A 17,619-nucleotide genomic window follows, 5' to 3' on the forward strand; every position below is an offset into this window, starting at 1 on the left:
TTGGCTAATATAAAATGAAACCTACCTGTAACAGTAACAGTAACAGAAGTCACATTCCGTTTCAGCATCTCATAAACTGGTCTGTGGAAAAGTATTTATTTTTAAAGTTAAGTTCATTCATAGGACAGATTGTGGTATTATCACACTTATCAAACCTTCTCACCCTTCCACTTCATCTTTAAAGAAAGTCAAAACAGCCAACACAGCCTGCAAATTTTCATAAGCCTAACTCATACAGTTGCCACCCTATCTAGAGTGCAAGGACAATTAAGTATCTCAAAGATTTTTAGGTTAACAATGCATTTTTTTCCTTTAAAAGGAATCTAGCTGTGGTGGGTTGACTAGCAATTTCTAAAAGGGATCATCAGGAGAGTAGATTTTACTTGTCTTTAATTACTTATTGAGAAGTATGGCCTTTCTTTGGACTCCAAGTTTGTTACGACTGTGAGATGACATTTTGCCACATGAAATCTCATATTTTAAAGCAGGATTTTTGTGATGACACTTGAGCATGTCTGTCCAAATGTGACCCCCTAGTATGACAAACTACCCTATCAGACTCCTCACCCTCAGTTTAACAGCATCACAAATATAAAATGGAGAAAAGCCTTTGCAGCTCTGCGGCTCGTCTAGGTGCTCTGCCATAGTTTAAGGACACCATCACCAGCTACCCTACGAAGAGAGCATTTGCCCATGTGGAGGAAATGTGCCTGAAGACTTACCCCACTAAACACAGGTTTGCCCCAGCTAGGAGGATGTAAGAGGAGCTTTCTTGAAAGTTTTAAATACCCCAGTTGAGTGATCAATTGGGCATTTGATTAACTTTTTATTAGGGGACATGTGTCCCCATACCTCTGAGAAAGTGCCCTGTTTTGCCTTTAGAGTGGCCATTTTAAGGAGAAAAGTTTGTGGGGGTGATAAGTTCTTCAGGCAGCAAACTCTTATCTGAGAGAACATCTGGTTCTAATATTTATTTTAGTGGTATAGTGTATTTTGTTCTGCTTTTATTCTGTTTTACGTATTTTATCTTTTGTAATGGCCTCGGGACAAAATAAATAACAAAAAATGCAATATTGTTGGGAGGCTTGGTTAAGCCTGCATGCAAGGCTAGCATTTTGTCCCATTCCAGGCCTCAAGGTCTGATCTACATGTGCAACAGAGCCAGGTGGTGTTAAGTGGCAGCACGGAGCAGGTCACTAGGCAGAAGTCATTTTTTGAATGACCACCTCTCCCCATTCTAAAAACTCCCTGCAAATAAAAATCAGCACGTAAGTTACAGAGCAAGGCTACAACTTCTCTCCCTGGCATGCTGGTTTTCTATCTGCTGTGAGGTTTTGTTTTAATATGGAGAAGAATTCGAAAGCAGCACTGCTGTATGTGACCAAAAGCAGAATAAGTCTATTTAATGAAGTGTCTTATGGCACCTTAAATACCAACACATTTATTGTGCCTTAAGCTTTCAGATACTAAAGTCTACTTCATCATATCCATGGTGTAACCCTCATCCGCAGCTACATATACAAATGTGATAAGGGTGGGAAAATGAGGTACAAAAAGTATACAAATAAGTGGCAATTCATTTATGGTGGAAAGTTTGTGAGACAAATATGATAACCATTTATAAGAGCAGTGGTAGGTGATAAAACAATCAACTAGGCACTGCTGAGTTAATCAACATCTGAAGTGTGAAAAATCCAATGCCTCCAATCCCAAATGAAGAGACGAACTTCTGGATGAATTTTTATTTAGCTATTTCACACTGGAGTTCCCCTTTGAAAATCTTTTGTTCATGTATGGCCAAATACAGTAGATTTCAATTAGATGCTTGCACCCCTAAAATACATTATGCTCAAAGGAGAAGGAGCGATCAATTGTGTCACGAGTTATCTATACCACCCAAGCTGAAGAGGAACCATAGATTAGAAAGTTGCTTTACACACAGGAAACTTATTCTATGTATGTTTTAAAGATTTCCTACCTTGGGTCATTCACAGAGAAGCTTTCACAACCTAGAAGATCCCCCAGCTGGTCTCCTCCACAATACACCATGTGCTGCTGTTTTTTGTCATATAGCTGCTTCTTTGAGATATACTCCCCAAGGCAATGTACAAGCTAGGCAAATAAATAAAATAAAAAAACTTAAGACATGCAGAAAGAATTAAACCAGTAAGGATTGTTCTCTATTACAATTTGTTGAACATTTTCCTCTGTAAATAACATCACACAACGATAGTGCTCCTAGTCAGTAAAAACACTGTTGTAATTTTATATGGCTCCCAACCATCTCATGAATTAAAGCTCTCTTATTTTATGAATTAAAGCTTATCACATTCTTTGAACCAACGTAGATACTGAGGGTTGGATTCAACTAACACAGGGAGCTAGCAAAATGGAGCACGAGAGCTTCCACAAGTGCAACAGGGCTCTCCCATCCTCTCCTGCCCCAATTCCACTGTAGAGGGTCAGGAGAATCCCCATAATACTGGTGGGGAGGAGAGGGGGAATCGCTCCATCTGGCAAGCAGGAATGCTTGTGCTGATGGGGCAATTGAGACAACAGACTTTTAATTCCCCCAATTTCAGTCCTTTATCTTTCAGCTACCCACGTGGCAAAACCTGCAGGTCGTGGCACACAAGTGGGCTGAGAAGCCTGTGCAAGTAGGTCATAGGGTTGATAAGTAAAATCAGAATAATTACCACCTTGAACTGGGCCTGGAATCATAATGGCAACCAACGTAACTGTTTTAAAATAGGGGTTCACAGAACTGGAGTTATATGAGCTCTAAACGGAACTCCACAATCCAGCTAAAATGGAACTCCCACATCCAAACCGCTTTCCATGGCGAGAAAAAAATGTGCAATTTTTTAAAACGGGAACATCTCTCTCTCTCCTTAGAAAGCAGTTTGCATTCAAAGCGCCGGCTGGAGAAAGCACTTCAGGGATAACTCTGCAAACCACTTAAGGCATCAGCAACTGTGGGGGGGAAATAGTAAACACAGAATAAACAGACATGGGTAGTTTTTTATAGTCCATATTCATTCCCTAATTAGAACCCCACTGGCTGGAGTTTGGATATATAGGGATCTCAAAGATGATACAACTGTAGATCTGAACACTGATATCTGTGGACCTTAAATTGTCTGGAAATATAACCAGTCTAGAGCAGGACTGAAAAACCACTGATCCTTCTAGCACTGCTGGACTATAACGCCCATCATCCCTAACCACTGGCCATGCTGGCTGGGGCTGGTGAGAATTAGAGTCCAACAACATCTTGAGGCTCAAAGGTTCACCATCCCTGGTCTACAACTTAACAGTGGTAAACAGAAAGTGGCATTAGTTATAATGCAGGAGACGGTAATATGTAAATAATATATATGCTCAATGTTTAGTTTATTGTATTAGGTAGATTTTTAAAAGCTGAGAATTCTGTATTAAGCATATGTAAAGTAGTTGTCATTATAACCATCAGAGAAGATTTTATATATATTCACAGTGTAATAAAAGTTTGTTACAAATACCCTAACCTCCTTCTGAGAAGCTTAGGGCCACTTTCCCATGGGTGTCCCAAACACTGCTCAGATACACTGCATCCCTTCAGAAGCCAAACCATACTATGGGCATTCAAGCACAGTGGCAGATTCAGCATCTAGGTCAAGTATTCCCAATCAGCTAAATTTTTTATTATTTTATTTATTTATTTTTATTATTATTATTATTATTATTATTCCCCACTCAACTAGCTGGGTTGCCCCTGCCAAACTGGGTGGCTTTCAACACATATAAAACATAATGAAATATCAAAAATTAAAAACTTCCCGATACAGGGCTGCCTTCAGAAATAAGGCCAATAGACACAGAGCCCCACTGCTTGTGTGAGAGTTGCAAGTTTAAAATTAAGGCAATGACATTGCAATCAAATAATTCTTGAACTGCAAACCAGATCCAACTGAAGTGGTGCAGCCACATACTAGTATATAACACACAAGTGGAGCCTATCCCTCATGTAATACATTAAGCATAAAAGCCTAGTCACCCCTCTGTGTCTCCAGCAAAAGGGAGAGGGGGAGTCTCACCTAGAGAAGATAAATGCAAAATGAACAACTACTAGCAGCTTCCACCCACTGCTGGGGGACAAGCCCTTACTGTGCTAAATGTAGTCTGGTGTGGCAAATTAACATTTTAACACTAAAACCCCTTCCATTCAAAGTATTCAATTTGTTTTTTGCAAAAATATTAGAAGCTAAATAAGTTATTTAAATGCATAAGTGTTTAAAATAAGTCACGGAGCACTACAGGAATATCTGACACATTCCTAATGAAAAGCCACTGCATTTAATTCCTAGCTGACAGGATACCCCTGTAAATCACAGCTAGTGTCATTTTTCTAATCTTGTACACACTTTGCATTTTCATCTTAAAATAAATGATTTCACAGGGTGTCTTGGGTTTAGCTGACAAGACATTTCCAATGAAATGAGAGAAAATAAAAAAGTATAATTCAAAAACTTTCAAGCTTCAATTGGCAACAAGAAACATTTCTAACAGTCTCTCAGGATTACAACTAATGCAGTTTCCCTCCCCCTCATAATACTGACCGATAGCCCTAAATCATTTTATAATAGCTATTCAACAATAAAAAAGCTGCTGCTCTTTTAGCATCTGCAACAGGCAGCTCAAAAAACCTTTTGATAAATAAAACACACACCCATGGCAATAAGGACGTGCCTATTTCACATGAAAGGTTCAGAAGTGCTGAGACCAAAATCTGCCCCTCCATATTTCAGCCTCTATGCTCAAAATCAAACTAGGGGATGCATTCTTAAGAATAGTTATGGATAGTCTTTAGGGACACCCTCCCCCTCCCCCAAAAAACCACTTTCACCAACACTGCTCACTCAGGTTATTGGGAAGAAGCAGAAACATTTCATTCTAGCAACTAAATTATCCAGAATAAACTTGCAAAATTACACACAGCAGCATATCAATCACCAGAAGGAAATCAAAAGGTAGCAAACTGGAAATGTTAAAAGAACAGATGAAACAGCATCTGAAAGTGGCAAATGCTTGTGTCAAATACACACTGACCACCAAAAAGAAGTAAATATCAGGGAGCATAAAACAGCATATATAATTCAAAGACCATACGCACAGTCCTCATTTTGTGGAAGTTACCATTACACTTTCCTGCTTCAACAGCCTAAATATGGGAAGTGAGAGGGGTTTTCCAATAGGACTGAGCCAAAATGTGTTCGCAACTTCATTTGTTTGGGCTATGAAGTCAAAGGGGGGCATTTCAGCAATATTAGATGTGGTTATGTATAGAAATACATAAAATAAGGCAACCATCAAAACTGTTTCCAATACAGAAGAGTGTACGTATCAACTCACCTCCTTTAGTGTGAAAGTTTCACCTTGAGCACCTGCAGCTCGCAGAATCTTCAGGAGTGGCGGTTTTGGTCGTAGCTAAGATATGTGATAAAGAGAGTTTTCTAAAAGCCATGTTCTGTAACTTGTGTGAGGACAGATTAAATGCTGCCCATACCTTTCCCAGAACAGGAAACTAAATGCTTCATGCAAGCCTGAAACACACAACTGCAATGTCCCATCCCCACCAATGGCACCTTTGAAACAAATAATTCTAAGGAGATGAAGTCACTAACAAACGATGCATAACCTCAATGTAAATCATACATTTCACTTTACCAGAGAGAGAGAAAGCAAGATTTAAAGAGAACGAGCATGAAAGGCAACAGCAACATACAAATCCCAAGTATCATAACACACAGGTTGCTTCCCTACCCTCTCTCACTGCAGCAGTCATAATACCCAATTAGGGCCACAATTATGTTATATCAACTCCAAGTGAAACTTTATATGAGAGCTACCCAGGCAGCTTCATAAGGCTGAAACAATGAAATGCCTGAAGCAAGAAGGCCCATTGGTCTGTATTAAACACCTCATTACCCTCTATATTCCCAACGCTAAAATGAGAGACAAAGGTGAAGTGTTGATATGTTCAGGCTAAGCGGGCAGAACAAGGGAGTTAGCAACCTAGAGTCATTCTAGACCAGTTTCAAAATTACACTGGTCGTACTGATTCCCATTTTCCCACATGTCTGTGGAGTTATGCAGTTCTGTGTCACCAACAGCTTTTAATCACACAGCTTCCAAACAATACCCGGGCAGCAAATGCACTGCAAATTCCAAAATCTTTAACTCAGGATTTTGTTGGAAACTGTTTCCCAGCACTCTCACTACCAATTGAAAAGACCAACCATTTGGGGACTCCTGTGTTTTCCGAAATCAAGCCCAAGGGAAGCATCAAAACTGCATGCCTACTTTTGAAACCATTTGCGGACAGCAGGACATAAATTAAGCTCACTTAAAGTTCAGTGCTACAGTAATCTAACACAAGGCTCATACACACCCAAATAATTAAATCAGAGAATAGTTCCAGATTCCAACTTAAGGGGCCTCTGTCATATGGGTTGATTTCTTCATTTTAAGACACCCTGCTCTCTGCAGAGGAACACCTGAACCACCTCAACGTATTTCACTTGGGACCCTAAGAACTCCAGCATAGCCAAATTGGATATAAAGATTAGATTATTCTCAGCTCCCCAGGATACTAAATTTGACAGCTAATATATGGCCATTAACTCAAATGTCTTTATTTAGTCAATATTTTCTCCCAGCAGTGGGAATAAACAAACATGCTTAATCATATTACCTGGGAACTATGATAGATAGTACCACTTCTAAATTAATATACTAGGGAACTAAATCCCAATGGAAAAGCCAGTTGTCATTAATGGCAAATAAAATTAGAAGTTGAACTCCTTCCTGCTTGATTAGCACCCACTGTTGACTGCACTTGTCTTTCCCGCTTCCATCTATATTGCTGCGTGTTACATCCCCTTTTCCAGCCACTTCTGGGTCGCCGTGATGCATGTGTGGTTGCGCATCAATTGGACATGTGTAAATCAGTCGTTGCCTGTATTTATACATATATACAACCTGAGCCTACGATAGAGGGGTTCACAGCATTAACAGCCAAAAATGGTATTGCTTCTTACATACCTGCAGTTTTGGATTCAAGCCAAATGAAACATCTCTCTCTCTCTCTCTCTCTCTCTCTCTCTCTCTCTCTGCCTTTCCAGTCTGACCTTCTGGTTCAAATAATACAAATCTGACCTTTTGTCTTTCTAACAGACAGCTGAGGGAGGGTAGCCCACCCATTTGCCCTCTGACTGGAGCCACTCCCTTTGTTCCACTCAGGACCCATATTTAGCAGGCCTTTAGCAGGCTGGCCTGGCTATTCCAGCAATAGAATCCATGCTGGATCCAGGAATTAAAATGGGGCCCAGGCTTCAGTCAAACCCCTCCTCCCCAAAAACTCATAATAATAGGTTACCTGTTTGACTTGTTGAGGTGATGTTCTGCAGGCACTCTCTGGTGATAGATATTGTGTAGAGGTGGAAGATGACATTTTGGCAGTGAAGTAGCTGTCTATCTTCAATACAAGCCTAAATCCAAAATAAGATTTATCAATTAGTCTGAAAGAAAGCACACACAAAACTATGCCAGAACAGATACTATTCAGAAGTCTTAGAAAACCATTTGGCATAAAATTAAATAATAGGATCCTAGGAGTACTTACATGTCTAATATTAAGACCACCCTATTACCATTTTTTAAATTTGGTTAACAACTTTAAAAAATCCAACACCTACTAGTCGAACATAAATTAGGCAATTATGAAGGAAAAGCCTGCAACTCCTCATTTATTGCACCTTAACTAGATATCTTTCCTCTTCTTCTAGAGACTAGTGTCTGAAACGACTTCTTGGAAGTGCAGTCCCAAGCAGTCTTTACTCTTCTGACCCTTTGAGCCCTAATATAACCAAGTCCCCTCTGGCATGTTGAGGCAAATCCCTAAAACAGTGACTGTGTTAGGATGAGTCACTTGAACACTAACAGCTGAGTCATTAAACTAGTACCCAATCATGGTTAACTTGGTCAGCAAGCAGGGCTGGGGCAAGCAACTGAATGTACTAGTGCTTAAAGCTAATGATATAAATACAGTTTATCCTATAAACTGAAAAGTCCCACAAATGTTTATGAAAAATACAGCATGCTTTATGCAGAGCTTTCAAATCAGCAAGCTTTATTTTCACTCAGTTCCAGCAAAGAAAGCATGAGATAGAAAAAATCCCTAAATCAGAATCCAGAATTATTTATTGTGGCACCATTTACAATAAACAGCCAGTTAAAATGGCAGTATCAGAGCTCTCTCCTATGGTATTTATTCTGAAGTAAATCATACTGAAGCATGCATGGACATGAGCTTTATTGCAAATGTTGGGTTTGGTATGGATATTGCAACTTGTGGAGAGACTGTGATATCTAGAGGCTAAATGAGATGGCTACTAAATGATAAGCATGAGATCTCAGTAGATCTATGGCTTGTGTATTATCAGATTTAAACAAATCAGACTGAAAAGTCGAACTGATTAAAAACCTATGCAACCTATGTACAGACACAAACTTAGTATGTATACATTAATTCATTAAATAGAAAAAGGATTACATCCAAATTCCAATATTTCAGAATGAAATTAAGGGAAGACGTTTTTCATGCACTGAATTGACAGCCTTGTTCTCTAATGTGGCAGTTTTCAAAATAACTATAAAACATGTACAGACCTGCATGTCCTAGTGGTGGGGTTTAAAATAACAGGCTAGGAGCAATGGCAGTTCATGTCATGTTTCTTAACCTCTGATGGAATAAGTAAATCCCTCCAGCTGGATTTTCCATGGTGCTCAGTAAAGAATACTAATAGTAGGCTAAACCAGGTTTGGATCTTTGGATAACCTTGTAAATGATGGCTGGCAAAAAGTATGACATCTATGTATAACTATGCCTTTCTCTTAGAGCTCACAACAGCACTTGAAGTTTAAGAATTCAGAAAAGAGTTTTAAAACAGCAAAAAAAAATATTTAGCTTAACAGAACATGATGGCCACAATTTATTTAAAACCATAAAACACTAGACACATGGATGTACTTCCCAATAAAATAGATGTTCACAAATGTTCCAAGCAAACACATACAAATATGTAAACCACATGTCTGAAACCCACAGAAAACCATTTTCTCTCTCCCAAAATGACCTCAAATATTTCTCTGCAAGGTCAAAGGAAATGGGGGAAATCTCCCAAGTGTCTCTGTGCTCACAAATCCTGCCTGAAGGGCACATTTAATGTGTGAATAGGGTGAGCATTTGTCCTGGGTTCAGGAATTAAGTAGTTATAACAGAAGAGTGGCCAAAACCCAGATAATGCAATCAGGTAAATGGCAGACAGGAGATAAACAACACACTCAGGATTCTGTTTTAGACCGCCCCCTGTGATGTATGTATGTTTCTGGGGGTGGTCTGGAGTTTGAGCGTGGGCAATTTCAAAGTCTATACAGTGGACGCTCGGGTTGCGAATGTGATCCGTGCAGGAGGTATGTTCGCAGCCCGCAGCACCACGTCTGCGCATGCACGGGTTGTTATTTGGCACTTCTGCGCATGCGCAAAGTGCAAGCGCCGAAACCCGGAAGTAACCTATTCCGGTACTTCCGGGTTCGGCGCAGTGCAGTGCGCAACCTGAAAACACGCAACCTGAAGCATCTGTAACCTGAGGTATGACTGTATAAGGGCGGACGCACCTTTGTTCTGAGTCCCTCCCCCCCTCCTGTGTGTGGGGAGGGGAGCACACTGTTGCAACAGCTTTAATAAAGATCAGGCTTACTAGCTGCTTTGCTTCTCAATATTCTCTGGTTGGTCTCTGGTATTTTCTCCTACCGATAGAGAACCTACAAAAGGACTCTACATGGGCTCTTGGGTACCCCATAAGTGAAAAGGAGCAGTTTTTTTCTCCTAACAGGTAGAATTTCCAGTACGTACTAGTTGAATGACTCCGCTGTTCAAGTGACTCATCTGAATACATTCACTGTTTTAGGACTTGCCTGAGCATGTCCTAGGGGACTTGGTTTTCTTTGGGTTCAAAGGGTCAGAAGAGTAAAGATTGCTTGGGACTTCACTTTGAAGAAGCTATTTCAGAGGGAAGATAAATACCCCATTAAGGTCTTATAAATGAGCTGCAGGCTTTTCATTCATAATAGCTTTATTTATACTTGACTGGTAAGTGTACCTGTAGGTTTTTTAAGTTGTCACCAACTGAAAAAAGAGTAATAAGGTGGTCTTAGTTTTGGTCATGTAAGTAGCCCCTAGGATCTTTTCACTTATTTTTGTGCCCAATGGTTGTAAATTGCCATATGAGATTAGCAGCTGTAACAATATTAGGGAGAGGGGGCAAAAACACATTGTTGCAAGCTGGTACTATCAAGCATTGCAGGGGGTTAGGGTTGGACGAGATGACCCTTGGGATATCTTCTAATTCTACAATTCTGATTCTACAAGCATTCATTTATGCCCTTTAAGATGACACAGAAAAACATGAAGAAATACCATCCCACACCCTCTAACAGTCATCCAAAATTCTGAGATCACAGAAAATGATCAGTCCCCCGTGAATTGTTTGGGGACTTAAAATAATCAAACAAGTGATGCAGTGAGAATGCTCCTGTTCAGGATACTACTTTCTATTCGCCTTCCACCCATCCCCAACAGTAAGTTAGTATTCTGTTGCAATGGAGAATGGCAAGAACTCACTGGGCTACTGAGTTTCCCAAACCTTAGGGTCCTTGTTTTCCTAAATGTTTTTTTTTATTTCTGGGAACCTTGGGTATTCCCTCAAGCCTGGTAATATCTCCAGCTTGTGTATGGAAGGTGCCGTTTCGGTTATATAAAGATGGACACTCCTAGACTTGAGATTGCAGTACGATGATGAGCATACACTGCTGTCTAATTGTTCACTTTCCAATGCATTACTAATCTCTTAAAAATCACTTCCTTGTTTCCAAGCTTTACTTAAAATGGCTAGGCAGGACAACTAAGCAGCAAATGCTGGCTGTCATTCAGCAACTTTCATTTCAGCGTCTTACGTAAAAATGACGGGTGCACTGAATGATGTAAGGACCTGCGCACTCACTTTTTTTTAAACTTTCCCTCTAAAATATTTAACACGTTCTCCAACCATTTTTCCACGATGTCAGAGCCAGCTCCTGATTAGTTATAAACAAACTCAAAAAAGTAATTTCAAAAGTTGCCTTGGAGGGGAGCATAGAAAGCTACTTTAGACAAAGCCCTTAGTGATGGGGTGCTTACACAAAGCACAAGTGCATGCAAGTCAGAGGAAAGATACCCTTCCTTAAAAAAAAAAAAAGTGCAATGTGCCTGAACTTGGCGAGTTTAATTATGAGAAACGTCAAAACGAGAGCTAAGCATGTGTGCAAATGCCAGTCCTTTAAAAAATATATACCTGCTTTAATTTTGCTTTTCAGACTAGTGACTGCTGTAATAATGATAACCCTCCGCTGTGTTCTCCCCTCCTTACACTAAGAAAAAGGCAGTCAAAAGTCCCAAAATACCCAGGTGCTATTGACACAGCAGGGACCTCCCCACTCCAAAGCCTAGCAAGCGGTGCCTTCTCCCACAGCCTGGAACTGGAGACTATGGAAGACAATCTTACTCGGCTAGGAGTGATCGCCAAAGAATAAGACTTTTCCACGCCAAGGAAAACAGAGCATCTCATAAATGCTTGGGGCAGCTTCTTCGCGGCCCCCCTCGCAACACGCCACCTCCAACCTCCCAATACTAACATTTGGGCCCGCAAAGACTCCAGGAGCCACAGTTGCCAACTCAGCAGGGAAGAAGAGCGAGAGGAGCAGCCTGCCTGCCCTTGCTTCCCTCCCCCCACCTCCGTTAGCAACCGTTCCCTACATTAGCGTATAAAAACACCCCATCGTGGGTCGACGGACAGCGCTTTTTACCGCAAGGGCTTTTCTGTACATCCCAGGTCAAGGGGGCTCTCGAAGCGGCCGGTCCAAAAAGTCGGCAACCCCCGTCCCCTCCGCTCCCCTCCTGCGCTTCCCCGCCTCAGCCCCGCCACCAAAAAGTTTTTTCCCTAAAAGTTCCTTTCGCTGAGGGGGAACTTGGAGGCCCCCCCCCGAGCTGTTCGGCATCCGGCCACCGTTCGCCCTCCTACGGAGAAGCCGCGAAGATTTCGGGCCCCTCACCGCCTCCTCCGGGACTCACCCTAAGGCCGCTCCACGACGCCCAGCAACTCCCGGCTAGTTACGGGGGATGGGGCGGGGTGGGGAGGACGGGGCGCTTAAAACCCCCGGCGGCTCGTCGCCTCCATCTTAGCGAGGGCGGGAAGGCAGCAGGCCTCGGTTTCCGCCCAGCCTCTCAACATGGATACCCGCGCGCTTCCGCCCAGGCCGCAGGGATAGGCCAGCGCCCACGTGCCTATGGCGGGACCAGCGACACGCGGGATCAGCTAACAGAGAGTCTCCCGCCAAGTCACGCACTACACCATAGAGGTTAATGGGAAACAAAGGCTAGAGCGGAATGGCGGGCGGGTAGAGTGGAAGCCACAGAGATAAGGAGGAGAGAGATGCTCACCAGCAAGAGGAGGTTTCTACGGAGCTTGCTTCGCCGCACGAGGCGGGCTGCCCACACGCGGGGTGTAATTGCTGCAGGTGATTGGCAGCAGCTGCCTCTCGTTCACACGCGGCCGAAACAGGTGTCCCCTGGTTGGGGTGTTTCCCCCGCGCCCAATTCGGATCTTACTCCCAAGTGGGAAAATTGGGTTCAGCCTCTGAATCCTTAAACGCGCGATATTGGCTGTATGTAAACCAGTGGAGCACGAGGCTTCTGCACGGAAATATGCTCCGCGCTTAGTCTGGGAGGAGGCGATTTCAGTTAGAGTTGCTTCTTCTGCACGGGAGACTTTGGACTGGCAATCCGGTGTAGTCTCAGCCCCACCTGACTTTGTTTTAAAAATTCACCCGGGAAAAGCTGGCTGGGAAGTCCAACCAGCGTCCAGAGTTCCCGGGAGGCTCCTCTGTCGGTTGGGAAGAAGCGGTAGATGCTGAGTAATTCTGAGCAAGGCGGCTGTTAAGCCAGGTATTTATTAGAAATACTGCTGCAACAGGGTCCCCACTCACAACTCGCAGGAAAGAGAGAACCTGAACAACAACAACAAAAAGCTTCCATTTATACCCGTTGATTTGGGTGGTCTATAGGTGTGCACCTAGAAAATGTCAGGCCAGAGTCACTGAAGGGGAGGCACCACGTGTAAGGTTTTTACAGGTCATGGGTTTATCAGTACATCCCAGGTGTTCCTTCGCAAAAAGATAACAGGAACAATAGTCTTACATTGTTCTACCATTGTTTCTCTTTACAGTGAAGAGATTTGCATGAGATAGCCAACCAGTTCGTAAATTTGCATGACATCTGACAGATCACCACTTCTTGTAACCTTCCCTTCCCACCTTTTCCCACACTGTGACATGAGTGAAATAAACTTTGTGTGTAGACTTTATCATTGTTGCATTATTATTATTATTTTTCAGGTTATTTCAAAAAGGAATTGAATGTTTCCCTTTTGAATTGGAGTATTGCTGGTTTTGCATAGCTGAACCTGTTTCCTAGACACGGCGCTGTTGAATTCCTTTAACAGTCTAGATAAGCAACACCTAGCTTTTGGGGTTCATTTGAACGGGGAGCGTTTATGTACATGGGCCCTCTATAATTGTGTGAGATGAAGTTAACAGTTTGCAATGTTAACAGCGGATTACATTGAAGGGGAAATTAAGTAAATTATCTTTTAGCATCGCCCCCTAACCTGCAATTAGGGCCAGCCAGAGTGGGGTGTCAGGAGGCTCACTTCACCTGCAGCCTCAATCTCAAAGGGAACCTCAAAATTAGGCACTTGTTAATTTTTATTTTTATTTGAAAAGTTTTGTAACTTTGAATTGGTGTAAGTAAAAAAAACTGCTCCTTTTCCCTTATGGGGTACCCAAGAGCCCATATAGAGTCCTTTTGTAGGTTCTCTATTGGTAGGAGAAAATAACAGAGACCAACCAGAGAATATTGAGAAGCAATGCAGCTAGTAAACCTGATCTTTATTAACTGTTGCAACAGGGTGCTCCCCTGCATGCAGGAGAGAGGAGAAGAACCCTGAACCATGTGTGCAAGCTCTTATATAGACATTTTAAATTTCCCACCCTGGAGTCCAAGAACACCCCCAGAAACATCATACATACATCACAGAAGGGGTGTAGCCCAAGAACACCCCCAGATACAACGGTTATGGGCCCAGGGATCGAGGCCACAGAACCAGTGTCAGCAGAAGAAGGACTGGGGGCTGTTTTTGTTCTTGTTGGGGTCTCTTGAACTGGCAGCGTGAGGCAAGCCTCTTCAGAGACAGAAGGGAGAAAAGCTGCGAGGAGACAAACAGTGAGTAAAACCTGTGCCTAAAAGCTAAAGTAGGCAGGCTGGGCTGTTTGTGCAGCTGCCAAAGCAGCTCGCACAGAGAAGCTTTGATTTATGACTGCTTCTGAGTGTTCCTGACTCCGTTTAATCTCTGGGACAGAGAATGAACAGGAACGAATCTCAAGTCCCTGAGTTACATAGAGGGAATGCCTGACGAGGCAGGTCTTTGCTGAGAAAGTAGCCTTGATTTATGTGCTACAGAAGGGAGGACATACCCCGATGCTTATGAAGCTGGATTCACACAGCAGCAAGCTTTGCCAGGACAATAGCTGTATATGGAACATCAGCTATGGGGGAGGGAGCAGTTTCCTCCAATGCCGCGTTGAAGTAGCAGACATGAACTTCTCCTGGTATGCCCCACAGAGAAACTTACGGTCTTCAAATAAAAACATATTGAAGGTCCCAGGCCACAGAGAAGTTAGGCTGGCCTCAACTAGAGCCAGGGCTTTTTCGGCCGTGGCTCCGATCTGGTGGAACACTCTGTCACAAGAGACCAGGGCCCTGCGGGACTTGACATCTTTCCGCAGGGCCTGCAAGACAGAGCTGTTCCACCAGGCCTTTGGCCAGGGCACAGCCTGACTCCCTCCCTCGGCAATCTTCGCGGAGCTCTGGCCCAATGGTTGCCAGTGGCTTGAATTAATTAATTTTATAATGAATGATTTTAGAGTGTTGTTTGTGCTGTACTTTTGTACTGTTTTATTGTTGTTAGCCGCCCTGAGCCTGGCTTCGGCTGGGGAGGGCGGGATATAAATAAAATTTATTATTATTATTATTATTATTATTATTATTATTATTATTATTCTCATGCATTCCCTGTGAGTTTGGGAATGTGGGGGAGCAGTGATTTTGTTCCCGAAGCTACAAAAGCAATTTGATGCTGTGTCTCATGCCAACAGCCAGAGTGTGAGTGTGTGTGTATATATATATATATATATATATATATATATATATATATAAAAAGTGGTGCACCCCAGATCCAGCTAAGACCCAGACCCAAGCTGCTATTATAAGAATTTTAAGGACTTAGATATATAATAAATGTTCATAAATGTACCAAGCAAACACGTACATAAATATATAAACCACATGTCTGGAGCAGCACAGGAATACAGTCCTGAAACCATTTTGACTGACCAAATGTTTCTCTGCAAGGAGGGAAAATGTGAGGGAACCTTCCCCTTGTCTCAGGAATTAAGTGATTACCATCTCAAAGGAATGGCCATACTACCATGAAAGGCAATCAGATAAGGCATTATCAGATAATCTGGCAGACAGGAGATAAACAAAGCACTCAGATTTCTGTTGTAAACCGCCTTTTCTGTGATGTAGGTATGATGTATCTAGGGGTGGTCTTGAGCTCCAGGGTAGGGAATTTCAAAATGTCTATATAAAGGGAGGCACACATTTGTTCTGGGTCCTCCTCCTCTCTCCTGCGTGTGAGGGGAGCACCCTGTTGCAACAGCGTTAATAAAGATCAGGCTTACTAGCTGCTTTGCTTCTCAATATTCTCTGTTTGGCCTCTGTTATTTTCTCCTACGGATGGAGAACCTACAAAGGACTTGTGTAACCCATAAGGGAACAAGACCAGATTTTGTTTGCAACACTGCAAAGGCGCATCAAGGGGGTAAAATATGTCGCTGGCTTTTGAAATGGGCTCTAGCCCACAGCAGCTCATTAATGGCATAAGAAAATGTGTTCATGTTGTATGAGATGCCACAAGGCTGCCCCGTCCGCATTGCAAGCTTGCCACCAACAAACAATGAGACAGATCCATGCGGTGAGCAAAATAACCTTTGGGGCCCGAGCCGCTGGTTACCGCAAACGACTCAGGCGAAAGGAAGGTCTCTAACCCTGCCCAGTTTGACGGAGCGGGACTGGGGAGCAAGGGAGATTCGTTCACTTTTGCCCCGCACATGGCGGCTTCCCTCCAGATCCGGAAGTGGAGGCTCGCGTGGAATGTTGGCCTTCTGCGCGTCTCTTTGCCAACTGGGGAACCTTTTTTTCTTTATGGGCTCCAAAGGAAGGGAAGGGGAAGCTTCGCCCGCTAGGAAAGCAAAACTAGGGGAGCTGCTGCAGCAGCAGTTCTTGCATGCACGCTGCAAACCGAGGTCCCTAGGCTGCGCCTGCGCAAATACTGACTTATTTATTTGTTTTGCTCCCTGCCAAGCAGTGTGCATAGAATAACCCTGAGCCGCTGTGCAAATTAATATACCGTGTGCAGCTGTTTGTGGGTGTCTTTGTCAATGCAAAACTGATACGTTGTTTCCTGAAACGGGGGTTGGCAGGCGGAAATGGGGGCAGGATTTATTTTACGGGGGAAATAACCAACCTCCGTTGCTCTGATTGGTTATCGCAGAGCAATGAGAGTAATTAGCACATTGCGTGCTCTCCAGTAGCTTCGCTTTGTCTAGCGCCGTAGTGGAGAAACTCAGCACGGAGCCCGGATAGCTCAGTCGGTAGAGCATCAGACTTTTAATCTGAGGGTCCAGGGTTCAAGTCCCTGTTCGGGCGGATTCCGCTTTTTTTATTTAAAAAAAAGCTTCATTAAATTTTCTGTTTTAGTGTTCTTACTACTTTCTGCAGTCCGATTTCCCTTGAATAGTCTTTTTCGCTGTGTTGTGTTAGAGACTAGATAATGGCGAGAAGCTACTCTTCTAACGTGCATTAAAAAGAAAACCCCGAGATATATTGCAAAGGAACCCTGTAACTTAATTTTTGCTATTAAAACCACCTTTTTGCAGTTTGATAGAATTTTTATTTGCCATTTTCTATTAAAAATCGTACTCGCCCGAACAGGGACTTGAACCCTGGACCCTCAGATTAAAAGTCTGATGCTCTACCGACTGAGCTATCCGGGCGCTCTACAAACTTTTGTTTCCACACTGTAGATGGTCTTTCTCGTTTATCCTGGCAACCTGTCTCTTTGTGGCTTGAGTACTGTATGTGCATCCTTTCTTCGTGTGTATAGTAGTACAGATTACTTGCTCGCCCCTTTTGTTAATTTCTTGCTGCAGTGATATTTCCTTCCTGCCTCGTTTTTTTTTTAATCTCTGATTCTGCATGAGTAATGAAGGAAAGAGGAAAAAGCATTGGAGTAACCGGGCTTCAATTTATATACGGTACTTTAAAAAAGCGAGCATGCGGGGGTGAACCTTCTGCAAATAACA

General features: G+C 42.8%; 1 protein-coding gene across 3 annotated transcripts in view; it reads right to left on the reverse strand.

Moving 5' to 3' along the window:
* MDM4 (MDM4 regulator of p53) overlaps positions 1-12,343 on the reverse strand; it is a 29,447-nt gene extending 17,104 nt beyond the window's left edge. For 2 of the 3 annotated variants that reach the window (XM_081010094.1, XM_081010093.1), the window contains exons 1-5: positions 10,018-10,040; positions 7,418-7,529; positions 5,392-5,466; positions 1,979-2,112; positions 26-81 (exon numbers count right to left, since the gene is read on the reverse strand). In XM_081010094.1, coding sequence (XP_080866220.1) covers positions 26-81; positions 1,979-2,112; positions 5,392-5,466; positions 7,418-7,529; positions 10,018-10,025 — 385 coding nt within the window. In that variant the 5' untranslated portion in view covers positions 10,026-10,040. Of the gene's footprint in view, positions 1-25; positions 82-1,978; positions 2,113-5,391; positions 5,467-7,417; positions 7,530-10,017; positions 10,041-12,208 lie in introns of those variants that run through there. The other variant, XM_081010095.1, reaches the window with a different exon arrangement.
* Positions 12,344-17,619: the final 5,276 nt, after the last annotated feature.

The sequence above is a fragment of the Podarcis pityusensis genome, assembly GCF_964106645.2.
Source record: "Podarcis pityusensis genome assembly, chromosome: 6".
In the NCBI taxonomy this organism is placed as follows: Eukaryota; Metazoa; Chordata; class Lepidosauria; order Squamata; family Lacertidae; genus Podarcis; species Podarcis pityusensis.